This window comes from Suricata suricatta, chromosome 12 (genome assembly GCF_006229205.1).
Source record: "Suricata suricatta isolate VVHF042 chromosome 12, meerkat_22Aug2017_6uvM2_HiC, whole genome shotgun sequence".
Classification (NCBI taxonomy): domain Eukaryota; kingdom Metazoa; phylum Chordata; class Mammalia; order Carnivora; family Herpestidae; genus Suricata; species Suricata suricatta.
The window spans coordinates 21,135,975-21,162,329 of NC_043711.1; the positions used below are offsets into that span (position 1 = coordinate 21,135,975).

At 51.5% G+C, this 26,355-nt stretch overlaps 1 protein-coding gene across 2 annotated transcripts in view; it reads left to right on the forward strand.

The window, feature by feature from the left end:
* Nucleotides 1-6,775, forward strand: part of PRKCD (protein kinase C delta) — a 30,568-nt gene extending 23,793 nt beyond the window's left edge. For both annotated transcript variants that reach the window (XM_029915957.1, XM_029915956.1), the window contains exons 12-18: nucleotides 92-265; nucleotides 460-551; nucleotides 1,127-1,189; nucleotides 2,202-2,340; nucleotides 2,503-2,691; nucleotides 3,306-3,434; nucleotides 6,073-6,775. In XM_029915957.1, the coding sequence (XP_029771817.1) occupies nucleotides 92-265; nucleotides 460-551; nucleotides 1,127-1,189; nucleotides 2,202-2,340; nucleotides 2,503-2,691; nucleotides 3,306-3,434; nucleotides 6,073-6,231 (945 nt within the window). In that variant the 3' untranslated portion in view covers nucleotides 6,232-6,775. The remainder of the gene's footprint in view (nucleotides 1-91; nucleotides 266-459; nucleotides 552-1,126; nucleotides 1,190-2,201; nucleotides 2,341-2,502; nucleotides 2,692-3,305; nucleotides 3,435-6,072) is intronic.
* Nucleotides 6,776-26,355: the final 19,580 nt, after the last annotated feature.

The window sequence follows — 26,355 nt, forward strand, 5'->3', positions numbered from 1 at the left end:
CCCTACCTGGCTTCTTCCTGATGGGGTGGGGTCGTGGTGTCCTGGCCTTTGGCCTGGCCTTCCCCCGCTCAGCATCCTGCCCACCCATCAGGTCCTGCTTGCAGAGCTGAAGGGCAGAAAGGAGTTCTTTGCGGTCAAGGCCCTCAAGAAGGACGTGGTTCTGATTGATGATGACGTGGAGTGCACCATGGTGGAGAAGCGGGTGCTGGCACTCGCCTGGGAGAATCCTTTCCTTACCCACCTCTTCTGTACATTCCAGACCAAGGTGCCAGCCCTCGCACTGTCATTGCTCTGGAGCCACGGTCCCCCTTGGCCTCCCAGCAGGGCCATGTCTTCCCTGCTTGCACCCTCCAGGACAGGGTTGTCCCCTACTTCCTGTTGGGGTTTGCCTCTGGTGGCCCTCAGTAGAGTTGCTTCTGCCCTTTTCCATGCCTCTGCTCACCACTCTTTCCACCCCAGGACCACTTGTTCTTCGTGATGGAGTTCCTCAATGGGGGGGACCTGATGTACCACATCCAGGACAAAGGCCGCTTCGATCTCTACCGTGCCACGTATGTGAGGGCCCTGTGGGGGGAAGAGCCCACTGCCGGTCTGCCCTCTGTTCCTTCTTCCCTGTGCCTAGAGAAGCCAGCCTGGGCTAGAGCAGGATTTGGAGAGATTTGGGGGGCCTGGGGCTGTCCCCATCATATGGGAAGCCATGGGTGGTGAGTGAGCTCAGGCTGGCAGCACAGCACAGGCGTACTGGGCTCTTGTCCCCCACCTTGAGCCTCAGCCTTGCAGATGGTAATGCTGTGTGACATAGGACCTGGTGTATGGCTCCCAGACTAGCCTGTACCCCTTCCAGACTCTGTGTGTGGTATGTGTGTGTCTGCATGTGTGTATACACACGTATGTGTGTCTGTATAAATGTATTGTCTCATTTGGTGCTTTTCCTTCATAATTTTCTTTTTGGTTGCCAGCTCCCTCTCCCCATCTTGTCTGATACAAGATGTGCTTAATCAGACCCAGGTGGTCCATGGGGCTATTTGCAGTACTTCCTGACCCTGGGGGTAGGGATGAGGCCCCATGAAGAAGCAGGGGCTGGTCATGGGAATCCCAGAACACTTTGTCTCTCTCTGTCATCCAGGTTTTATGCAGCTGAGATCGTCTGTGGACTACAGTTTCTACACAACAAAGGGATCATTTACAGGTACAAGGAGAGGGAGTGGTTGGGGGGCTTTTAGAAGGGAAACTCTAACCCCATCATATCCCCCACAATGCTCTGAGTGAGGCCCAGCCCAGCCATGGCCTCATCTCTGCTTGGAGTCTGTCTTTAGTTGGGTATTTGCCTAAACCACCTACTCCATTGCTAGGATTCCTGTGGCCCCTCCGCTGAGCCTGGCCCAGCTCCAGGGACTGGGGACTCAGAGCCCATACTTGGCACCACTGGCGGGTGTGAGCACTGCCCAGCAGTGTCTCCCTTCCTTGGAGCAATCCATCTTGCTGCGAGGCCTCACCTGAGCAGTGTGAGGTTCCATCAACAGGGACGGGTTCCATCAATTCTCGCCCAATAAATGACAGTCCCATCCTGCAGCCGGTTAGTGGAGGACCCATCAGAAGGGCTGACGCTGAGTCTGTGCACTGATGTGGGACAGTGCTAAGATACATTGTCAAGTGGATCACCAATCCATGGGACAGTGTGCCTTGAATATTAGGGTTCAGGTTTTTAAAGGTGGGGGTGAGGTGCAGCTGGTAATGTGCTTGTCTGTGCATAGGATCGAAGTTAATAAGAATGGACTTTGTGCTGTTTGCCCTTCCCTAGTACTTGTTACCGTGTGTGTAAATTATCTCCTCAAACCACAAACTGTACAGAGCAGACATGGTCCCCACCCTCGTGGAGTCAGACCAAACTAAGCCCGGGCCGCCTCCACTGCTGACCAGCTGGGCAGCCCTGGGCAAGTGACATCACCTCTCTGAGCCTCGATTCAGACTTTAGGAAGTAGAATAGGGTGATGTGTATGCAACGTGTAGCACACCAGTAGGTGTTTTGCAGGAAACACCCGTTTTTAGCACATCTTTCTCCTTTGCATCCTTTCCTCTTTGTCCCTTGTCCCCTTGGAGAGATTCCTAGGCTTACAGGGTTGGAAATGGGGCCATGGGGGCTGAGGGAAGGGAAGGAGGATTGTCCCCTAATGACTCCCTTTCCTGCACCCTCTTCTCAGGGACCTCAAGCTGGACAACGTGATGCTGGACCAGGATGGCCACATCAAAATCGCCGACTTTGGGATGTGCAAGGAGAACATATTTGGGGAGAAACAGGCCAGCACCTTCTGTGGCACCCCTGACTATATCGCCCCCGAGGTGAGTGGGAACCCTCCCAGCCACCAGCCCAGTGAGATACCTTGTCCCTGTGGGGTGGGGACAGTGACGTCCGAGCCACAGCCAGGAGTGTGAAGAGGCCTGGCCCGGGCTGCTCATGCCCTGGGGGGCCTCTTAGCTCCGGCACCCCTTTTCCTGCCCCAGATCCTGCAGGGCCTGAAGTACTCGTTCTCCGTGGACTGGTGGTCCTTCGGAGTCCTTCTGTATGAGATGCTCATTGGTCAGTCCCCCTTCCACGGTGACGATGAGGACGAACTGTTCGAGTCCATCCGTGTGGACACGCCACATTATCCCCGCTGGATCACCAAGGAGTCCAAGGATATCCTGGAGAAGGTGGGAGGTTCCAGGCTGGGCTGGCTGGGGCAGGGGTCAGCAGACATTCAGGTTGCGGGACGGCCAGAAGCCCCTCATCTCCAGAATGGTAGGTAGCCTCACCGGTGCTCTGGTCCTAACACACCAGGGGTATCATGTTCTCTCCATGTTTCCGTGAGCTCCGGAGTCCATTGCACTGAATCAGCCTGGCACAGTGACTATAAGCTTAGAGTCAGGAGACAGACCTGAAGCTCAACTCTGAGTCTGTCTCCTTATCTGCAAAATGGAGGCTATAGGGGAACCTTCCTCTCAGAGTTTTGGGGAAAAAAAGCCATAAATGTGTGGTGCTTAGGTCTATGCCAAGCAGACAGTAGACACCCAGTGAGTCCCGCTGCTTTTACGCACGGTCCCACCAGCAGGAAGCCCTGGCAACCCTACTCCATGGACTGTCGTCTCTGAGGGGCCCAGTGGTGCAGCAGGGCCAGAGAGCACCCTCTCGGCTCCAGGGACCCTGGGCTGTGCTGCTGGGCTGGGCTAGACCCACCTGGGCACCCCTGGGCCTGCTCAGGGGTCTGTAGAGGCTCTGGCTTCCCTGCAGCCCTCGGGTGCTAACCAGGGCCCCTACTGGGTTGCAGCTGCTTGAAAGGGATACAACCAAGAGGCTGGGAGTGACAGGGAACATCAAAATCCACCCCTTCTTCAAGACTATCAACTGGACTCTGCTGGAGAAACGAGCCGTGGAGCCGCCCTTCAAGCCCAAAGTGGTACGTGATCCCACTCCCATGGGGGCCTCCTATTTGATCTTGCCCTCCACTGCCTTCTGGGTGGGCATCTCCTTTTCTCTGCCTCCCTCTTGCTTTATTTACATGCCTTCCTCCTCCCCATTCTGCCAGCAAACCTGCTTCCTTGTCCTCCCCGGCACATTCGGTCACAGCCTCTACCCTTGTATTTTTCCCCTCTCTGTCCCTCACTCAGTCAGTCAACAAACAGTGGATCCAGCCATCCTTCAACAGACATTCTTTAAGGCCCCCTATATGCAGGCGACTATGCTTTGGGAAGCAGGGTTAGGGCCTCTCTCACTCCTTCCCTTCATACCTCCCTTCCTCCCTCCTTCCTTTCATCTCTCCATCTCTCCATCCCATCTATCTTCCAAGAAATACTAGAAATGCTGAGTGCCTGCTGACTGCCCATTGGGCAGTGCTGAGCTGCACTGCAAAGTGGGGGGCCCAGGCCAAGAGCCAGAGGAGGTCCAGCTCCTGGGGGAGATATGAAACTTGCATGCTGATGATCATTTGTGATAGGAGACAGCAGTGTGAGAGCTTTCCCAAGGCCACACATGACCAGTTGTCACTGGGCCGCGGTGGGAGGGTCTGCCCGCAGGAGCCCAGATGCAGAGAACAGAGTGGGATATGGGCAGAGTGGGGAGACTGGGCCAGGCAGGGGACAGCTGGGACATTCCAGACAGAGGAGGAATGTCCGCACAAAGGCCCAGAACCTACAGAGGTCACCTACGAGCTGACAGGACGGCAGAGGCAGGTTGGGGCCAGAATTCTCAAGAAAGCAGTTAGACTCTGGGGCCACTCTCTGACCACAGCTTTTCTGTCTTGCTCCCTTTGTCTCTGTCAGGACACACTCCCCACCAAGCAAGTATCACATTTGTGTTTTGTCACCAGAGAGCATCGCCCCTGCTCCAGGGATCACAAACTTGGGAGCCCCCTGGGCTGGGCACCCTATTACCAGCAAGGCTGGCTGCAGGAAAACCACACAGCCTGCTTTCAGTCTCTCACTTTGGCTAGAAAGAGGGGCCGATTTATTTCTCTGCACTAAAAAACACAGGGCAGGTATGCAGTTCAGCAGCCCCTGTCAGTGGAAAGGACGGGGTCTCTGGCGAGCTGTCCAAGGGGCGTGAGCACCAAGAGTGGACAGGCCAGGAAACGGGCCCAAGGCTGCTTGCTCCTCTGGTTTTCAAAAGCAGCCAGAAATATGGATTTTTATGTCAAATCCGTCAATTGTAAAGTAATTGGCGTGGGATCCCTGGGTTGCTCAGTCTGTTAAGCGTCCGATTCACAGTCAGGTCATGATCTCGCGGTTTGAGCCCCGCATCGGGTTCTGTGCTGACAGCGTGGAGCCTGGAATCTGCTTTGGATTCTGTGTCTGTCCCTCTCCCACTCATGCTCTGTCTCTCTCTCTCGAAAATAAATAAACATTTTATATATGTATCTCTTTAAAAAAATAAATACCAGTACCAGTCAAAATATTGTACCTGCCTGCTCAGTTTGGCCTGAAGGCCACCAGCCTGAGATCTAGTATCATTCCATTGTATCCCCAGAAGCAGAGTTGGCAAATTTTTCCTGGAACAGGCTGGTGCTAAATATTTTAGGCTTTGCAGGCCAGACAGTCTCAAATCAGCAACAAATAGGTATAGTCTTGTACTAACAAAACTTGACTTACAGACACTGAAATTTGGATTTCATTTAAATTTTACATATCATGAAGTATTAATCTCCTTTTGATTTTTTTCCCTACACATTACAAATGTGAAAGCCATTCTTAAAGCTTTTGGTGGGTGGGGTTCGCTGACAGGCTATAGTCTGTAGTTTACTCGAACCTTGTGCAGGACGATGCCCATTGCTCCTTGTCCAGGCCCAGAGCTCCTGGCTTCCTTCTTCTCCCTGGGGAGATAGCACCTACTGTCCAGCTGGGATCCACTCAGGCTCTTGGGAGAGACTCCCTTTGCTGTTCTTTTTTTTTTTTCTTAAAAAAAAATTTTTTTTAAATGTTTATTTCTGAGAGAGAGAGACACACAGAGCATGAGCACGGGATGGTCAGAGATGGGGGGGAGACAGAATCAGAAGCAGGCTCCAGGCTCTGAGCTGTCAGCACAGAGCCTGACGTGGGGCTCGAACCCACGAACTGTGAGATCATGACCTGAGCTGAAGTCAGCCACCAAGCTGAAGTCGGCTACCTAACTGACTGAGCCACCCAGGTGTCCCTCCCCCCGACCCTTTTCTGTTCTTTATAAGGCTGGCTCAAGGCACCTGAGTGACTCAGTCAGTTAAGCACCTGACTTCAGCTCAGGTCATGATCTCATGGTTAAGTTCAAGCCCTGCATCAGGCTCTGCGCTGGCAGTTCAGAGCCTGGAGCCTGCTTCAGATTCTGTGTCTCCCTCTCTCTGCCCCTCCCCTGCTCATGATCTGTCTCTCTCTCTCAAAAATAAATAAATGTTAAAAATTTTTAAAAAAATAAGTAAAATAAACATAAAAAAATAAACGCTGGCTCTGGTCTGGCCCAACGCCATGGGGATTCTGAGGTGTCTGGGATGCAATCTTGGGGACTCAGGGATGGACTTTTGGAGGGCCACCCTTGGGTCCCACTCACTCGCCCCTGTCCTCTGTCCGCAGAAGTCCCCTGGAGACTACAGCAACTTTGACCAGGAGTTCCTGAATGAGAAGGCACGCCTCTCCTACACCGACAAGAACCTCATCGACTCCATGGACCAAACAGCATTTGCTGGCTTCTCCTTCGTGAACCCCAAATTCGAGCGGCTCCTGGAAAAGTGAGGCTTCCAGACATGCCCCCCACCCTCCCCAGCGGCGGAGCCTGGGTCAGCCAGCACGGCCTGCCCACCCAGCCTGGGGCAGAGCAGGCTGGGCGCCCTCCTTCGTCAGCACCTGACCCCCCCAACAACAAGAACAAGCAACAGTGTGATTGTCTGATTTCTGCAGCTGCCGCCCCCGTACCCCCGGAGGGGCCTCAGCTCCTGTCTGGCTGGGCCCTTATGGTACTTCTGTGAACTGTGTGAATTTGCTTTTCCTCTGCTATCAGAGGGAAATTGTAAATCCTGTGTTTCATTACTTGAATGTAGTTATCTATTGAAAAAAATATATTACACACACACACATATACATATATATATAATAGGCTGTATATATTGCTCAGTAGAGAAGAAACACGAGGGACTGGTGATGTATTAATTTTAAAAATATATATATATACATATACACACACATACATGTATGTGACAAAAAACCAAAAAGAGCACAAGCTGTTTGAACCACCAGGTTCTTTTATCTGTGTGTCTAAATAAACACCAAATGGTACTGACCTGGCTGTTGGGACACATTCGTCCCAGGAAAGCTGGTGGCCGCTGCTCCTGATTCTGGAAGCTCTGTCCTGGAAGCTAACAGAGCTGTTAGCTGCAAACACAGGCCCCCGAGTTTTCATGCAAATGTGTTTGTATTTATGGGTTTCCTGTGCCTCTAAGGCCCTGGGCCTAAACCAGAAGCCTTTTTTCTGGGTGGCCGAGGGAGCCCTGAATGTGTCTGTGGGGTGGTGGGAGGAGGTGGGGCCCGCCGCAGACTGTGTCAGGGGTGTGAGGGTCAGTCTGGAAGAGCAGAGAGACATGAGCAAAGGTTGGAGGCTGGCCTGGACTGGGGAAGGAAGGACAGAGAAGAGGAAGGAAATGGGGCTGAGGCTTCAGGCCCATCTAGATTCAAACCCCAGAGTAGCCAAAAGATGTAGGCATATCGCTTAATCATCTTAAACCTAGCTTCCTCATCTGTAAAATGGGGACAAGGCAAGATGATACTAGATGGAACTCTGTGTCTCATCATTATCTCTCCCTGTCCCTGCCACAGAGGAGTCTGTGTTAGAGTTCTAGAATCTACTTCTCAAGAGTACTTGCCTGCCTGGGGAAGGGGTGGGGAGCGGGCCAGGAGAAGGCGGCTGCATCGGGGTTGAGCGCCATACTCCAGTGTGCCGGCTGTGCAGTGAGGACACTGGATCCAAGAGGCAAAGGTGGCGCCCAGCGACCCCCGAGCACTGGCAGCTCTCCCTTCCCGCCACCTCAGTGTTTCCCACGCTCTGGCTTCCCATTTCTTTCTTCTTCTCAGTCTCTTTCCCTACTCCTCCCTCTTTCTCTTCCGCGCCCCTCTCTGGGCCACAGGCCTGAGGCAGGGCCTGCCCCCCAGCTCCTCTGGTCCAGCTCCTGGCCCTTCATCCCTGGAGGTGGGCAAAATGCTCCAGTGCCTGATTGGTTGGCCCTGACCGCCGGGCAGCTGACTTCCAGCAAGTTCATTTTCTGGGCTGAGGTACAAGTTTCCAAGTCTGGAGAGAGGTGGGATGAGGTGGGGCTGGTGCTGGCCAGGGAGGGGGCTGCAGGGATGGGGGCAGCAAACTCTCCCCAGAGAGACCAAAGTCCGCTTCCCCTCTCCCTCCACCAGCCATCCTCTCTGGAAAGTACGTGCTGAATCTCTGCTCTGCTGAACAGCAGTGAAAACCCTAGAAGTGAGGCTTTGTCCCTTGGGCTCACGGTCAGGTGGAAGAGACAGTGTGGCATGGGCTGTGACAGGGGACCCTGAACCCTATCTCTACTGGAATACCCCGTGGGGCTGTCAGAGTGGGTTAAGAATAAAAGTATGGCTGGTGGTTGAACCCCTAGTCTCCCCATTGCTCTGCAGCTCCAAGGCAGAGCCTTGCACGAAGAGCCACAGCTCCCTCCTGTGTGGAGTGGGGGTGAGTGGTTTACCGGTCAGGCAGCAGCAGAGGGTGGTGGGAGGAACGTGGTGCTGAGTCAGGAGCCTGGAGTTTGAGTTCTACTCTGCCATCCACAAGGTTTTTCATTGGGCCACAGTTCCCTCATCTATAAAATGGGACAATCTTGCTGCTTCAAGAGTTCTTGGCTCTGGGGAACCCCTTAAGGACTGATGCTGGTGCCCCATGGGGCCAAGGCAGAGCCCAGGAAAGGGCAGGAGCGTGGTCTGTGGGGCCCACCTCAAGCAGCCTGGGACGGGGAAGCAAATGCCAGGGGGCTGCCAAGCTCCCCAGGAGGCTCTGCGGCTCCAGGCCTGTTCTCAGAGCTGGGTAGGTGCCAGGCCTGACCCAGCAGCCTCAGGAAATGCCTCTCATGGCTAGGCCCAGACCCACATTTACACTGAAACCTGGGGGTCCAGAAGCAGGCAGGGGGTTCCCCTCTACTGCCAAGTAGGTGTGCAAACAGAGCAGCGAGCTGGGGCCCTCCCCCCTGCAAGGGCCAGATGGAGCACTGCATCCTGCCCACAATGTGTGCCAGGCCTCGAACTCGGTGCCAGGCAGGCACGGTATCCCGGATGCAGGAGGGCCTGGGTGGGAGGCAGGAGCACAGCCTCTGCTGTCAGATGGCTCCGAGTTCAACTCCTGCTTGTCCCACGTTGGTGACCTCAGGGAGTGACAACCTCCTGGAGCTTCACCCTCCTTTTCTGTGAAGTGGGAAAACCATGCTGCTGCTTGTGGGTGAGGGTAGGGTCTGTAAGAGCTCCCCATGGCTCAGGACACAAAAATAGGCTTAGTCAACAGCAGCCACCGAGATTCCATTCCTTCGCCCAGGACAGAGGACCCACCAGCTGCATGTGCAGTTTGAATTCCTGGGCCTCTGACTGAACCGTGGGGGACAACTTGGCAGTTTCAACTAAAACCTAAGACGCATCCGCCCCCCGTTCCAGTCATCCCCCTTCTTGGGCAAGCTGCGCAGAGGAACCTCACCGACAGGCCCCAGGAGGCTGGCCCGGCATGCCTGGCCCTACGTGGATTGACTGGGAAGTAAGAAGAAAGCCCAGCAGCCGAGGAGCTGGTTGAATGCTTTTCTGACATAAAAAGCGGTGTAAGGCCCGGAGACCAAAATGAGCAAGTTAGAAAGGTTCAGTGATTCCACCCTGGAGCTCCATGTGCCAGCGTATGAAGGCCCCCATAGGTCTGGGAGCACAGGGCGGGGCTCTGGAGAGGGATGAATGACTGAGTGGACTGCCCAGACCACAAGTCCCTTTAAGGCTCTCAGATTCAGCATGCAGCGTGTACTGATGAGACACGGCCACCCTGCCAACGTTTAAGCAGCTGGTCTCAGCACTGACAGCGCATTGGAGCCTCGTGCCCAGGCTGCCTGTGGTCTAATAAAAATGGTGATCTCTGGAGAAGGACCAGGCATTGGTACTTTCAAAGCTCTCTGGAGGGTCCAACCTGCATCAGGATTGGGAGCCAGTGGATGGGAGTCAGGAACCTGCATTTTGCCCAGTCATCTGAGGGAAGTCAGGAAACGCTGCTCTGGGGCGCCTGGGAGGCTCAGTTGGCTAAGTCTGACTTCGGCTAAGGTCATGATCTCATAGCTCATGAGTCCAAGCCTGAATCCAGGTCTGCTATCAGCACAGAGCCCACTTTGGATTGTCTGTCCCCTCCCCCCCTTTGCCCCTCCCCGGCTCTCTCACTCTCTCAAAAAATAAATAAACATTAAAAAAAAAATTAAAAAAAAAAAAAAACTCTGCTCTGAACAGGCCACGCCCTGGAAGGTGAAGTCACCAGCCTTTACCGCTGGGACCCCAAGCCTAGGAGATCCCTGGCCAGAAAGCCTGAGCTGGCTGTGCTACAGCGCCCCCTGGTAGTCGGCTGCTGGCTTCTGGTGGCTGGCTTTTTGGCCGGCTCAGTCCAGGGAGGACCTGCTTTGTGCCAGATACTGTGTTGAGTTCTTAACCCACATCGTGTCATTAGTCCCTGGGGAAATATTCCAGCAAGCAGATGCTGAAGGACCATTTTTCAGACTCAGGGATGCGAAGGTTATACATCCAGACATCTGCCCTGACCTTTAAGAGGATCTTGGGGCTAGTCCATATCTGTAACCCATTCTCTGGCATTCATCTCAACATTACAGTCACATTTCCTTAATTTATTTCTTATTAGGGTGTGCATAGCTGATATGAGCTGGGAGGTCCCTGTTCTCCACAGGTTTTAATAGCAGGAAAGAGGTGTGTCGAATTTGCCAAGGTGGGAGGGGCTAGTGAGTCCAGGACTTCCCACTGATGCTCTTGGCCTCATTCCAGCAGGCTGGGGGTTTGTAGCTCCGAGCCCACCATACACCTGCCTTCTCTTCGGCCCCTTCAACCTGGATGGCACCTCCAGCTCCCTCCTGCGGCCTGACTGGGCCCAGCAGGTGACCTCAGACTACGCTGTTTGGGATTAGAGGCTGGAAAAGCCTGCGTTGGCTCCTCTGAGTCCTGACTACCTTACCAGGCACCTTCGTGTCTTCTTGGTTCTGGTGAAGGGGAGATGCATGCACCTGAAACATGGCACCTGGGAGCAGAGAAGGGGAAGCGGGGCAAAGGAAGAGCCTCAAAGGTAGAATCCAGGCCTGAGTCAGTACGGCTCAGGTGAGACCAGACCTGTGAGGTTTGGGGCTCTCCCTGGGTCTTTCATGTAATTGAATTCAACCGTCTGTAGTCCCAGTGTTTTAAACCTTTGAAACTTTATTTTTTATTGTTTTAAAAATGTTTTATTTTTATTTTTGAGTGAGGGAGAGACAGCGTGAACAGGGGAGGGTCAGAGAGAGAGGGAGACAGAATCCAAAGACAGGCTCCAGGCTATGAGTTGTCAACCCAGAGCCCGACGCGGGCCTCAAACCCACAAACTGGGAGATCATGATCCGAGCCAAAGTTGGATGCTTAACCGACTGAGCCACCTAGGCGCCCCACACCTTTGAATCTTTAATACCAGTCCCCAAATCAGGCTTTTTCAGCGGCCTTAGAAGACCCCCCAATGTATTCTCTTCACCTGCTGAGAAATACAGACTCTGAAAGGCCTGGCATTTACTGCTCAGCCCACATGAAGCACCATACAAAGCTCCAAGTCTTCTGGTGAAGATATTTTTCCTTTTTTGTCTTCTGAGAGGGGAGTTTAGCTTTCTACTGACTTCACCTGTGATGGTAGACCCATGAGCTCTGTGGGCAGCATGGCAGGTTGGGGCTCTGTGACCAGATTCATGCGTTCCAACACAGAACAGGAGTGTGCTCTGTGCCAGGGGCTCAACAGGCACCCTTCGGAGCTCTCATTCACCAGGGAGGATGGGCCACTCACCCTACAGGCTTTAGGAGCTCAGGAGGGGGCACTCTGGGTCCAGCACTGTGCTTGATGCTTTCCCCACCTCATCGAACGCAATTAATCCTCACAACAGCCCCGTGAGGAAAAGACTGGTAGTCTTCCCATTTTCCAAATCAGCAAACTGAGGCTCTGAGGACAACTTGCCCAGGGGCTCTGGGCTGGGGTCTCTGTTGTGATGTTTTCTGCAGAGACAAGAAGTCTCCCACAGTCTCCAGGGGTTGGGGAGAGCATGTGGGTCCCTCGTCCCAGTCCTCAGAGGCTCCAGGAGGACGGAAGGTGGGCCTGGTGACAGGCAGAGACAGTGGAGGGCAGCTAGGATGAGGTATGGACAAGCTGCCTTGGAGCTGGAAGGACCCTGGGAGATCATGTATCTTCAGTGGGGATCCCTGTGGATTCACGATAGGAAACTGAGGTTAAAGAAGGAAAGAGGCAGGGCAAGTGGGTGGCTCAGTCAATTGAACCACTGACTATGGCTCAGGTCACGATCCTGTGGTTCATGAGTTCAAGCCCCACATCAGGCATGCTGCCGTCAGCAGGGAGCCCAGTGCGGATCCTCTGTCCCCTCTCTCTGCCCCTCCCCTGCTGCGCGCTCTCTCTCAAAAATAAACATTAAAAAAAAAAAAAAAAAAAGAAAGGGGCTGGGCTGGGTCACACAGGGAGGCAGAGGCTGGGACAAAGGCAGACCCTGTGGGAGCCACCAGTTGTGTCCCCAACCTTGCCCCTCCTGCAGGGCAGCAGCGTGCCTCCTCCTTTCTGCCCCTACAGGCTCACACCGAGCCTGGCACACAGGGAGCAGTCAGGAAACGGTGATGAATGAACACGAGTGAGCATGAAGCATCCACTGAGTGTGTGCTGTAGCCCCAGCACTGTCCTGCCCCTCCCTCTTTGCCTCCCTGCCCTGCTCTGGGATGGGGAGGTGCCAAGGGTAAGTAGGTACCAGCAGGGGATGCCGCCTGTCCTGCCTGGTGGCCTTAGCAGTGGCAGGTGACCAAAGCCCAGGGACCTCCGAAGATGATGTTCACCAGAAAGACATCAGCCCAGAGCCTCAGCTGAGGGTTGGGACCCTGCTCAAGAGCAAGGCAGCTGTGGCCGGCCACGGTCCAGTAGAAACCTGCCCTCAGAAATATGGGCAAGTCCTCTCAAGCAACTTCCTGTGTTTTAAATCATGAGTTCAGAAACAATTAAGCATACTTTGAGTCAAATAACAAGTTAAAAATAATGCACTTCATAAAAAGGCTTGCTTCAAATTAAAAATGGATCTTGTTAAGCTTAAATGTTCTCGAATGCCCTGTTCGGAAACAGTGTATTGTTTTAAAGCTATTCCTCTCAATGTTCCAGTGGTTTTACTTTTCTTTAATATTTATTTATTTTGAGGAGGGAAGGGCAGAGAGAGGAAGAGAGAATCCTAAGCAGGCTCTGCGACGTCAGCACAGAGTCCTCTCCAAGCCTTGATCTCACAAACCATGAGCTCATGACCTGAGCCGAGTCGAGTCGGATGCTTACCTGACTGAGCCACCTAGGACACAGTGCAAGTGTGTGAAAAAAAAAAAAAAAAAAGATTGGATGACTGGTGGCTCAGTCAGTTGAGCATCTCAGGTCATGATCTCATGGTTTGTGAGTTTGAGCCCCGTGTCAGGCTCTGTGCTGACAGGTTGGAGCCTGGAGCCTGATTTGCATTGTCTTTAAATCCTCATTCAGGTTCGTCAATAGCTGGATATCAAATTCCCGATCTTACCGTGCTGGTATTCATCCTCGGCCTAATGTGTGCCAGAAGGTGGCGCTGTGGCGGCCAAACCACAGGACGCAGGTGTGGAGACGGTCTCGGTCCACGCCTGCCTGACCCATCCGCAGCTGTTACTCGGCTGCTCTGAGCCTCAGTTTCCTCACCTGGAGCCTGTGCATAACAGCTCCTTCTTTATAAGGTTGTGAAGCTGGCGCACGGAAGTCGTCCCGCAGCTCAGTACGCGGTAAGCAAGCTACTTATTGTTCTGATGAGCTTGGTGAGTGTTTTACTTCGGGTGTGCCTGCCTCTAACAAGGCTCTAAGTACAAGCCCAGGCTGGGAGCACCCAGGAAGCCCGCAGAAAGGGAAAGGACGTGGTTTTCCTGGGTCGGGAGTGAAGAGCAGTGGATTGTGAGTCAGGAGCTGGTTCCAGACCCTTCACTGCCGCCCTCGCTCTGGGCTCTGGGCCACAAGCCAGCTCGACAGCAGGAAAATGAGGGTCTAAGCCTGATATTAACAGTGAGTGGGTTTCATGTGGATTTAAATTATGAAAAAGAAAATTTGAATGTCAAATGCCCCCACTCTTGGCACAGATGAAAACCAAGTGATATGAAAGGCAGTAATTACCACCGTTATGAAATTCTATTGAAAGTTATGGCTGTGGCAGAAACCTGCCCCCTCCTGTGTGGTCTTTTTTTTTCTTTAAAAAATTTTTTTTAACATTTCTTTATTTTTGAGAGACAGACAGAGTATGAGGAGGGGAGGGGTAGAGGGAGAGGGAGACACAGAATCTGAAGCAGGCTGCAGGCTCTGAGCTGTCACACAGAGCCTGACGTGGAGCTCGAACTCACAAACCCTGAGATCATGACCTGAGTCGAAGTTGGCCATTTAACCGACTGAGCCACCCAGGTGGCCCCCTCCTGTGTGGTCTTACACCCCACACTGAAATCTCTCCTCAAGCCTCATGAGCCCCCCCCCCCATCCCAGCATGTTGCAGAGGCAGAGCTGGAGAACCCCCTAGAGGCCCCCACTGGCACCCCCTGCTGGTAGCATCTGGGCTATGGGGATTGGCAGGTTGTCCTGATGTCTCTCGAATAGCTACAAAGGTCAGATCCTGCACAGGTGGCTTTTCTAGTACATTTGTGGTCATGACTCCGAGATGAAGGCCAATTTATGCTGTGAGCATTTAGTATGCACTGACTGTATGTCAGGGCCTCTGCAGGATGGGAGGAACAGGCCTCCTGGTCTCCTGCTGGAGGCAGGTGTGCGAGCAGACAATTGCGGGGGGGGGGGATGGGGTGGGGCCCCTGTTGGGGTGGAGTAACCAGCAGACATGCTGCCTCTTCCTGGGAGAGCAGCAGGGACTGGGAAAGGCCTTCTGGAAGAGGAGACATCTAATCTGGAGAGCTAAAGAATGAGTAGGTTGGGGCGCTGGGTTGGCTCAGTCGTTTAAGCTTCTAACTTCAGCTCAGGTCATGATCTCACAGTTCGTGAGTTCGAGCCCAGCATCGGCTCTGTGCCGACAGCTCAGAGCCTGGAGCCTGCTTCACATTCTGTGTCTCCCTCTCTCTCTCTCTGTTTCTCCCCTGCTTATGCTCGCGCGCTCTCTCTCTCTCTCAAAACTAAATAAACATTAAAAAATAAAGAATGAGTGGGTCCCTGCAATACCTGTCGTCTGCTAATTGCTAAAATGGGAAGCAGTGTTAACAAGGGTGGGACTGTAGTTGGCCCCTTCCCCTGGAAGGCAGTTGGCACTCCTCGGGAATGCTGAGGACCCAGAGTTTGCACCGCTGGAGAAAGTCTTGGTGGGGACACTGAGAGCCACAGATGCAGGAATGTTCATTGCCTTGTGGTTTGTAAAATGCAAAGTTGGAAACAACCCAAATGTCCTCAACAGGAGACTGGATGAAGAGCTGCGGGTGAATTCCTGCGGCCGAATACTGGTTCATCCGCTTTCTGGGTGGGAGAAAGCTACCAGCTTCAAGGCTTCAACGCTGATGAAATCTCAAATCCACAGCCGAGGGCCAAGCACAGAGCGGATGGGTAAGTGCAAAGCGATGAAAAAGTGCGTGGAGTTTGTGTTGCAGTTCTGTGTGAAGTGCAAGTTCACAACCCAAAGTGGGAACTGGCCACCTTTTGGGGGTGAGGGAGATGCCGGGGGTCTGGAGTGCACTTGAAGGGCTCAACTTCCACCTGTAATGTTTTGCCTCTTAAGACAAGTCTGAAGCGTGTCGGGATTTGTAAGCATGTAAGGTAAGAACCTTTAGAGGCTCCTAGAACTCCGTGGAGGGTCTGTGGGTGCTGTTTTAGACTCTGTGCCTATCTTTATGTTCAAAATATATCTTGATTTCTAAAAGTGTTTTTTAAAGAACGACTAGGCGTTCTCTCTCTTGACCTGACCACTGGTTACCCACGCATCTCTTTATAATGATTTGTCACACTGTATATCTGTTCTATGTGCTTTTTCTTTATGGAGGTGACATCAGTTTTTAAAAGTGAAAAAGAATGAGCTGGTGAGAGGCTGGGGTGCAGAGAAGCAGCCTCAGACGGGGGTGAGAGCAGAGGCCTGGGAGCTGGGCAGTGCCCCATATATGCAGGTCCCCCAGGAAAACTTGGTCCCCTGAGTAGCAGCCCTGATCTCAGCTCCGCCTACCTGTGGTTGGGCCTCCTCTCCCCACCTGGCCCCTCGGGGCTAGGCCTGAGTCAGCCCCGAGCCTGCAGGAGCCTGGCTAGAAAGTGAGCCCTTAGGGAGGGACACCAGCTGGAGGTGAGAGGCTGGCTTCAGTGAAATCCTTCAACCAGTGCCTGCTGGGCGTGCAGCCGGAAGGTGGGGGTCACTAGGGACCTGGCATTGCTTGGAGGCGGGGCAGGGGTGTGTGTGTGTGTCTGCGCTGATGGGGGAGGAGCTGTCAGGAGAGGGTGGAGTGGCCCTGGCCGGAGGTGGTTCCCCTGGCAGCTGTCTTTAGGAGCTGGGTTGGCTTTTTCCTGGACTTTGGGAAGGTTGGGAAACACCGGCACATCGAAGGGGGATGGCAAAGTTGCATTACTCTGGGGGAAAGAAAAAACAAGCTTCAGGTGGAAAAGGTTGGGTTCCTAAACTCTGGTGTTCTCTCTGCACCTGTGTGCAATGGGAAGTCAGACCTGGGAGACAGGGTTGGACTGACTACACAGGAAGCAGGGTGCCTGACTTCAGGTGGGGGGGAGGGGATGATTGATCCTACAGGTGATCCTATTAAGACTCTCGGGCATGCTCAGCTGGTACTCAGTTGGTTGATCTTCTGTCTCTGACTTTAGCTCAGGTCATGATGTCACGGTTCATGGGTTCAAGCCCTATATCAGGATCTGTGCTGACAGCTTGGATCCTGCTTCAGATTCTGTCTCCCTCTCTCTCTCTGCCCCTCCCCTGCTTGCAGTCAGTCTCTTTTTCTCTTTCTCTCAAAAATAAATGAACATTAATTTTTTTAAAAAAAAACCTCTATGGCACACAGGAAAGGCTAGAGAAGGATTTCACCCCTAAGAAATGAAACATTGGAGATAAAACTGCCCTCTTTGTACATCACTCCCAGCACACACCCCTGTCATTTTCTCTCTATTCTTCCAGAGAGACCAAAACCCACTTTTAGTATGAGGAGCATTTCTCTGCCTCACAGACCACAGACATCCCTGAACACAGTCCAGGGAATTGTTTTGCCTGGGTTTCAGCTTCATAAAACAGTATCTGTGTCCTAAGGATCCTCCTGTCCCTGGATATCCCCTGGGTATGCTTTCAAAATTGATTTCTGCCAAGTCTTGAATCTCATGTGCCTTTCTTTTCTGTTTGTGAGCGCTTTGAAATTCACATGCCATACAATTCACCCATTTAAAGAGGGCAGTTCAGTGGTTTTTGTGTGTTCGTGGAGTTGTGGAACTATGGCCACAGTTGTTGTAGGCTGATGTTGAAAAGACCACCAAACACCGAATTGAAGCAAGGCAAAACTATTTATGGCTGTGTCAAACCTGACCTCCAGATGGTAAGGAGCAGAGAATGTCCCCGAACCAAAGTTACATTGACATTATATAGACATACATGGGATTCTATGATAGCCAATTACATTGTGACACTCTGATCACCAGTTTTGGCAGGAACCTATCAAGTTTGTTCTTTGTTCTTCTAAAATGACCAATCATAGTGGGGCAGTGACTAAGCAATTTTTCTGTAGGCGTGGCCTTGATCAGACCATACAAAAGCGGGGTGGGGGGGGGGCAGTTTGCCACAAATCATTCAGTAAGATAACACATTACATTCTAGAAGAAGTTAACCCATTACATTCCAGAAGTATTATAATCCATTACATTCCATAAGTTTTTTAACTCATTACATTCCATAAGCTAGCCTACAACAACAATCAAGGTAAGAACACCTTTATCACCCAGAAAGGAACTGCACACCCTTTAGCCACCCTTCCCAATGCTACTGTATCCCAACCCTAGACAACCACTAACTGACTTTCTGACTACAGACTTGCTCTCACAACATTTCTATAACTAGAATCATGCGACATGTAGTCCTCTGTGACTGGTTTAAGCATTCTGTTCCATGCATGTGTATTCCGTCCTACAAACTTACCACAATTTATTTATATAAATAAATGATGTAGAATCCTGCTTTCAGCCAAGATGGAGTAAAAGGGACTGTATTGGGGCGTCTGGGTGGCTTAGTTGGTTAAGTGTCCAGCTTCGGTTCAGGTCATGATCTCATGGTTCGTGGGTTCAAGACCCGCATTGGGCTCTGTGCTGATAGCTCAGAACCTAGAGCCTGCTTCCGATTCTGTGTCTCCCTCTCTCTCTCTCTGCCCCTCCCCTTATCACACTCTCTCTGTCTCTCAAAAATAAATGTTAAAAATATTTCTTTTTAAATAAATAAAAGGGACTGTATTTAACTTCCTGCCTGAAAAAACTAAAACACAAGAAAAAAAAAGTCAATGAAACAACAGTTCTCAGGATACTGGACATCAGGCAGTGAAGGGTAGTACTCCCTGAGAGATGGGGACAAAGGAAGTGAGCCCTCTGATCGCCTTGGCTTTACTACCTGGAGACCGTCTCCTGGCCCAGGACGGGGAGGAGAACACAGGTGGTGCTCCTCAAGTCAGAAAGCAGCAGCTAGAAGTTCAGGGAAGCCATGGTGGCTAGAATTCACAACATAGCCTACTGGAAAGGGGAGAGAGAAGGCTGGAGAGCTGCCCAGGGTCCTCTCTGAGTACTCAGCTGGGTGCCTGTTGGTGTGGGCATGCAAGGAAAATACCCAAGGCTGGGGGAAGAGCCCTCTGTGTGGACCAGAGGGACAGTCCTCAGAACTCCCACAGGGTTAGGAACAGGACCTGTTCCCAGAAGCCAGAGTGGAGAACCTCGTGATTCAGGGATTACTATATAAAGTACCAAGAAAGTACATCCTAGAAAAAAGTCTGATAATTTTTATGAGAATTCAGAAAATATCCAGTGCTTGATAAGGTAGGATTCACAATGTCTGATACCCACTCAGAAATAGCCAGATATAAAAAGAAATAGGAGAAATATCAAGCAATTAAAACTGACCCAGAACCAGGGTGCCTGGGTAGCTTAGTTAAGCAATTGACTCCTGATTTCAGCTCAGGTCATGATCTCGCGTTTCTTGAGTTCGAGCCTCACGTTGGGCTCTGTGTTGATGATGTGGACCCTATTTTATGACTCTCTCGCTCCCCCTCTCTCTCTGCACCCCACCCATGTTTGCATATTCTCTCTCTCTTCAAATAAACTTAAAAAAATGGACCCAGGGGAACCTGGGTAGGTCAGTCAGTTAAGCATCTGTTCAGGTCATGATCTCATGGTTCGTGGGTTCAAGCTCTGCATCAGGCTCTGTGCTGACAGCTCAGAGCCTGGAGTCTGCTTTGGATTGTGTCTCCCTCTCTCTCTGCCTCTTTCCCACTCACACTCTATCTCTCAAAAATAAACATTAAAAAATGTAAACATCTGACCCAGAACCAACACAATATTAGAATAATCAAAGGCATTAACATTATAACTGTATAACTTTAATATATGGAATACAGAGGCTGACTAGGCAGGAGCACACAGGATTTTCAGGACGGTCGTACTATTCTGTGTAATTCTATAATGGTAGACGTGTCATTATACCTTTGTCCAGACCCACAGAATATATAACCTGAAGAGGGAACCCTAATGTAAACTGTGGATTTGGGTTGATAATGATGTGTCTGTGTAAGTTCATCACAATTCAAATGCAACACTCTGGTGCAGATGTTGATTGTGACGGGGGCTGGGGGGTGGGGAGAACGGGGTGGGCGTTATATGGGAAATCTCTGTACCTTCCACTTAGTTTTGCTAAAACTGCTCTAAAGATTATAGCCCATTAAAAAAAGAAACAGATACGGAGGATATAGAACAAACCCAAACCTTACTTCTAAGGATGAAAAACCATGATGTCTAAAATCAAAAGCATACTGGTTGGGATTAACAGCAGATCAGACATTGCAGATAAAACAATTAGTAAGCTTGAAGACACAGGAATAAAGTATCCACAATGAAACCCAGAGGAAAAAAAGGAATAATAATTAAAAAAAAAAAAAGAACAGTACCACTGAGTTGTGGTGTAATTTTAAGCAATCTAATATACACGCACATGAAATCTCTGGAGGAGGAGGGGATAATGGTGCAAAAGAAAAGAATACTGGAAGAAATAATGGCAGAAAAATTTCCAAATTTGTTGAAAACTGTAAACCTACAGCCAAGAAGTTCAATGGACCCAAAGTGCACTGGACAGAAGGAAAACTACACCAAAGCACGTCACCATGAATTACATAAATAATTGCTACAAACCAGGGATTAAGGATCTTCGAAGTAGCCAAAGAAAAAGAAAAACATCATGTTACATAGGAACCAAAAAACACAAGGATTCTCTTTGGAAACAATGTGAGTGAGGTGACAATGAGGACAAATCTTTACAATATCAAAGTTTTCAAAAACAGTGTCAACCCCAAATTCTATGGTCTGCAAGGGTGTCATAAGGAGTTTTTCAAGGGCACCTGGCCAGCTTATTCAGTAGAGCATGTGACACTCTTATTTTTTTAAATTTTTTAACTTTTATTCATTTTTAAGAGAGTGAGCAGAGGAGGGGCAGAGAGAGGGGAAGACACAGAATCTGAAGCAGGTTCCAGGCTCTGAGCTGTCAGCACAGAGCTCAACACAGGACTTGAACTCACGAACCGTGAGATCATGACCTGAGCTGAAGTCAGGCACTTAACTGACTGAGCCAGCCAGGTGCCCCTAGCATGTGACTCTTCATCCAGGAATTGTGAGTTCAGGCCCCACGTTGGGGAGCAGAATTTACTTAAAAATTAAAAAAAAAAAAGGTTTTCAGACCCAAAGCCGAAGTAATTAATCTCCAGCATGTGTATTAAATATTAAAGGAAGACTTTCAAGCAGAAGAAAAATGATTCCACATGAAAATATAGATCCACACTGTGGAACAGAGAACCCCCACCACGGTGACTGTGTGCTTCCTGGCAGGGTAACGAGGCTTCAGCAATTTCATCTGGACTCGCGTAGGCAGGGGAAGCCATCCCAGAGGTCACATGATTGAACGTTCCTTTATGGACGTAAATGTCGTTCCCGCTAAGGAATGGACGTGCTCCTGCGTTTCTATGGAGATGATGACATGCAGGAAATCTTCGGCAGGCGGCCTGTCTGTGCATGGACCTCTTCCACCATCACAAAGTGTCCTCAGGTTGATGTCCTACTTTGCTACTCCTTTCTTAACTAGCCACTTTACTGGACAGCCATTCACGTGACATCTGCCCTGCACAAAAACATGGTCCTGGCTACGTGGAGAAAATAAAGATGAACCAAAAAATGGCCCAGGTTTTAAGGATTTTACAACCCAGAACTCATTGCCTTGATAAAAGGTAATAAATAGAATTCCCTTATGAAAGGAAGAAATCCAGAGAAGGGAGAAAGAAGTTTCTCATAGCCAGGGATCTAGGAAGGCCATATTCTAGGTAACCCTCTGAAGCATGAGAATTTAGAAATATTTAGTTAAGAAAGGCTGCCTCTTATTTGTCATTGGTTGATAACTTCTGATTAAAATATTAAATTTCTGGGGCAGCTGGGTGCCTCAATCGGTTAAGCATCCGACTTCAGCTCAGGTCATGATCTCACAGTTAGTGAGTTTGAGCCCCACATTGGGCTCTGTGCTGACAGCTCAGAGCCTGGAGCCTGCTTCGGATTGTGTGCCTCCCTCTCTGTTTGCCCCTGTTCTGCTCACACTCTTTCTCAAAAATATATATTAAAAATTTTTTAAATATTAAATTTCAGGTTAAAATATTAAAACTTCTCTTTCTGCTTCATCCTCCCCTCCCCGCACCTCCTGTTATTTGCTGGAGACTGGAGGACGTGAGCACAGACGGGAGGCAGCAGGGTGGGGGGAAGGCTAGACTATGTCCACAGGCTGGTGAGAGGCTGAGTGGCCTTGGAGGCTATGGCCGCACCTCGGGCTTGTGCACAGGCTTCTCCTGCGTGTGGGGGGCTGTGCACAGAGAGGGAGATGATATCTCGGTTTGGGAAGCTGAGGAACCTCCGGAAAGTCTGATTAGTTTGAATTTAATTTCAGACTTCAAGTACTGTCTGTGCTTATTTTCTCTTGGTTTAGCAAACCCCTTTTTGAGAATTGTCACCTGCATTGTCTTTGCTAAGGAAGCCATTGCCTGGGGTCTAGGACTCGGTCCCAGTGGAAGGGGACCAGCTTTGGGAAGGCCCAGGCCTGGAGGCCGTGGACTGGGGCTGGCTCACCTTTGGGTGCCTCTTTGCACAGAACCTGGGCAACGGAAAGCGCTCAGTAAAACACGGGAGAAGGAAAGGAAGAAGCTCCTCTTCCTGCAAAAGTAAAATTGGAAGGAGGCAAAACCACATCATTCCACCCTCCGTGAGGGCTCCAGTCAAGTTCGGTGTTTGCTGTTGCCCGGATGGCCTGTCCCTCCCCCTGGGAGGCCCTCGCCCACCCCTGGTGCACACACAGCCCCCTCCATCAGAATCCAGTCTGTTTCCTGGAGGCCATCTCCCAGAAGCCTCTTCTGATCGCACCCTCCACCCCCACCAATCTCTCGCTTCTTCCTGTTTGGTCCCTTTTCTCTTCCTGGGCCAGACCAACTTGTGTTTTCCTCAGCCCTAAGTGTTTGGCAGCCCAGACTGGGGAGGGTCAGAGGCAGAAGAGGAAGTGGGAAAGAAGCGAGAGAGGCTGAACCAGACCTGGGACCTGGGCAGTGAGGGGCAGTTGTTTGAGGGGAGGCTGGGCGGGGGCAGGAGGAGGCCACTGAGGGCCAGTGTCTGGACTTCATCCAGTGGGAGTCGTGGGGAGGGAGCTGTTGAACAGGAGAGTGCTTATACCAGGTTCTTGAAGGTTCCTTGGGCTGCCACCACAGAGAATGAGCTGAGGGGATGGAAAGAGGTCAAGAGGCAGTTGGAGGCCACCGACTGTCACCTGAGCAGGGAGAGGTGTTGGAGGTCTGGACGAGGATGAGGCCGATGCACATTGGGGTCATGTAGGCAGTCAACTCTAGAGGACCTGGGGAGTAAGTGGGGGCAGCCCTGTGCGGTCCCCTGGGGGCTGCCTGAGAGCTTCCTCTTTGTGCCAGCATGCATCTTGCGGTTTTGGTGCTATGTGACTGCCAGGAGGCACTGCAGCAGCCTGGGGTCTCTGGTCCACACGCCTGTCCCTCCCTGGCCCTGGTGAGGGGCTGAGACTGTGTCCCTGAGATCAGCTGATGTGCAATTCCAGTGGGGTCTCAACTTTAGACCCCTCCCCCCAACTCCTGCCCTGGTGGACCCCAGCTTGTCTCCAGATCCTCTCTTGCAGGGAGAAACTTCTCATCCAGTTCTGAATTGGGTAGTGGTTTCTTGTCTTTGGAGGACAGAGGAGTAGAGGCGGAAACCCCCGAGTCCAGGGTGTGGCTCATGGATAGGAAGTTTCTGCTAAAACCCCCGGTCAGCTGCCCTCCACCCTCCCCTCCGAGAAAATATGTGACGAGCATTATTTACTGAACACTCAGATCTGAAGTCACAGATGGGAGCATAAAGACAGGCCATGTATAACTTGAGTGCCAGCAAACTCCCCCATGGTGGCGTGTTGGGGACCAGGCAGAAACAGGTGGCACGCTGTGAACTTGATCTATTTGGAGGCTCTTACGTACTGAACTACATCCCTCCTAAATTCGTAGGTTGAAGCTCTAAGCCCAGTGTGACTGCATCTGGGGGTGGAGCCTCAAAGGAGGTGCCTAAAGGTTAAATGAGGTCAAGAGCAGCGGGGCCCTGACCCAGTGGGACTGGTGCCCTTATTAAAGAGACCAGATCACACGCTGTGTCCACACGTTTGCAGAGGAAAGGTGGCCACGTCTACCAGCCAGGACGTGGGCTCTCACCAGAAGCTGGCCGGGACCTCAGTCTGGGAGCTCCCAGCCCAGAACAGGGAGAACTTAATTTCTATTGTTGAAGCCACCTGCCTATGCGATTTTGCTATGGTGGACCGAGCCTACTAACCTAGAGCCTTCTGCAGCTTCTGGGCCCCGCCCTGCCGCTGACATCCCTTCTGATTCCCAGAGGGGCTGGGAGCAGGACACCCCTGTGTCAGGGCCAGGTCCTAGGGGAAGCAGCAGGACCCCCAACCCTGAGGACAGCCCTGGAAAGCTCTCAGCCCTTTCCTGCCTTGCCAGCTGGACCAAAGGCTCATTCATCCCACAGCTGTGGGATGGGAACCAAGAGAGCATAGGGAAGCCCCAGGTGGGCCATATTCTGGGGAAGGGGGGGTATGACTGGGACTTGTCTCTAAAATGTTTTTAGTTATAAAAGTAATACCCTTCAAGAGCCTGGAGCCTGGGAAGCAGGGATAGACTGAGGTGGTGGCTTTCTTTGTAATGGGACCCAGTTCCCTACCTCCAACACCCCATCTGGGAGGGAATCTTTGGGGGGATCAGGTGGCACAGTTATGACCCCAGCTTTGCAGCAGGGGTGTCTGTGTGGATTTCAGTCCGTGGGAAGCAGAGGATCTTCACTTGGGGGGAGGATCATTTGGCTCCCCTCCCCCCTCCCCGGACTGCAAGTGATGCATCTCACAGTCCTGTCTCCCCATTCTCCTGACAGAAAAGGGGAGAAGGGAAAACCCTTAGGTCTTATGAATGAGAAGGAAAGACACGAACACTGAAATCTGAGTAAGTCTGAGGTCACTTGAGAAATTGTGCAAATGTCCATTATCTGGTTTGGTAACGTGCTAGTTACGTAAGAAGCCACCACTAGGGGCAGCTGTGCGATGGGTCAAGAGACTGCTATACTTTTTTGTGTTTTAAATTTTATGTCTTTATTTTATTTTGAGAGAGAGAGAGAGAGACAGAATCTGAAGCAGGCTCCAGGCTCTGAGTTGTCAGCACAAAGCCTGATATAGACTGTGAGATCATGACCTGAGCTGAAGTCAAATGCTTAACTCACTGAGCCACCCAGGTACCCCGAAAAGTTTTTTAATTTGTTTTTAATGTTTATTCATTTTTTGAGAGAGACGGAGAGTGAGCAGGAGGGGCAGAGAGAGAGAGAGAGAGAGAATCCAAATCCAAATTCGAATCCGCATCCAAAGCAGGCTCCAGGCTCTGAGCTGTCAGCACAGACAGAGCCTGACATGGGGCTCAAACCCACGAACTGTGACATCACGACCTGAGCCAAAGTCAGATGCTTAACAGACTGAGCCACCTAGGTGGCCCTAGAAAAAAAATTTTTTAAAATGACAGACCCACAGAATAGGATAAAATACTTGTAGATCATAATCTAATAAGGGACTTATATCCCTAATATATATAGACAACTCAAATATCTATTAACTGATGGATGGATAAATAAAATACGGTATAACTGTGTGGTGCCATAAAAAAACAAGCAGGTGTTAGAAACCAGCCTTGGCTGCAGCAGGGGGAACGTGTGTGTCCTGAGTGCGCATCTGAGGTCACACACTGCCCAGTGCCTCTACTGGCTGCACTGGGTCCTTGCCTAGGACTCTCTGAACTGGAACTGTCTTCAGCTCCCTGGCACAGTACTGATAATATTCCTGCCTCCCTGACTGCGTCTTCACGGCAGCCTTATTAGGAGGTGCTGCCGTTATTCCATTTCACAGATGAAGAAACTGAGGCTTGGGAAGATGACCCCCCAGTGGCAGAGTGGAGGGTGGTGGAGGTAGGAGGGTTTTGGTCTGTGAAGATTACTGAGGCTGCCACCTCCCTTCCTGCCCCTTTGCCAGGCTCGCAGGTTGCAGCCTCCTTTGAGCAGCCTGGGGACTGTGAAAATGATCCCTTACCCCCCCTGTAGCCATGTCACATGCATGACTGTGTGGTGTGAAGAAATGTGGTCTCCAGCCTCCCCTCTCCGCCAGCTGGGCTGGGAGGGCCTTGCATTGGTACCAGGCAGAAGCCAGGTAGTACCAGGCCTTGCCACCAGGTGGCACACCCACCCCAGCTCTGTTTATTTCCTAGTGCTTCTAAGGCATCACAGTACCAGGCATGGCCACCAGGTGGCTCTCCGTCTCTGGGCTGCTGCCTGCAGACTTTTGTGGGTTTTGTTCTATGGTTTTGCTGCTTTTATCTTGGATTATACAAAAGGGAGCATCATACTTGTGTCAGGACCCAGAGCTGAGGCTGAGAGCTATCCTCTCCCCCATCTCCCTTTCCCATGCAGGAAGAGGGGGTTAGACGGATTCCCACCACCCCCACATGTGGGCCTCCTTCTGTGCCTGGAATCCCCAGTTGAGCCCAGGCTGGTAGGAGAAATCATCCTCTGGTCACAGGACGAGGACCAGCAGTGGGGCGCGCCTAGAGCATGGGTCACACTAAGTGTGATGACAGAAGCTGTGGCCCCGCTGTCAGATGGAATCTCAGGCCTGAGGCCAAGCCTGGGAAGCTGCGTCCTCACAGACCTGCACCCGGATGGAGAACTGGTCTGTGGTGCTGGGTCGGGGCTGGGCCTCCTTGTTTGCCTCACCACCCCACTGAGGCCAACCCGAGGGG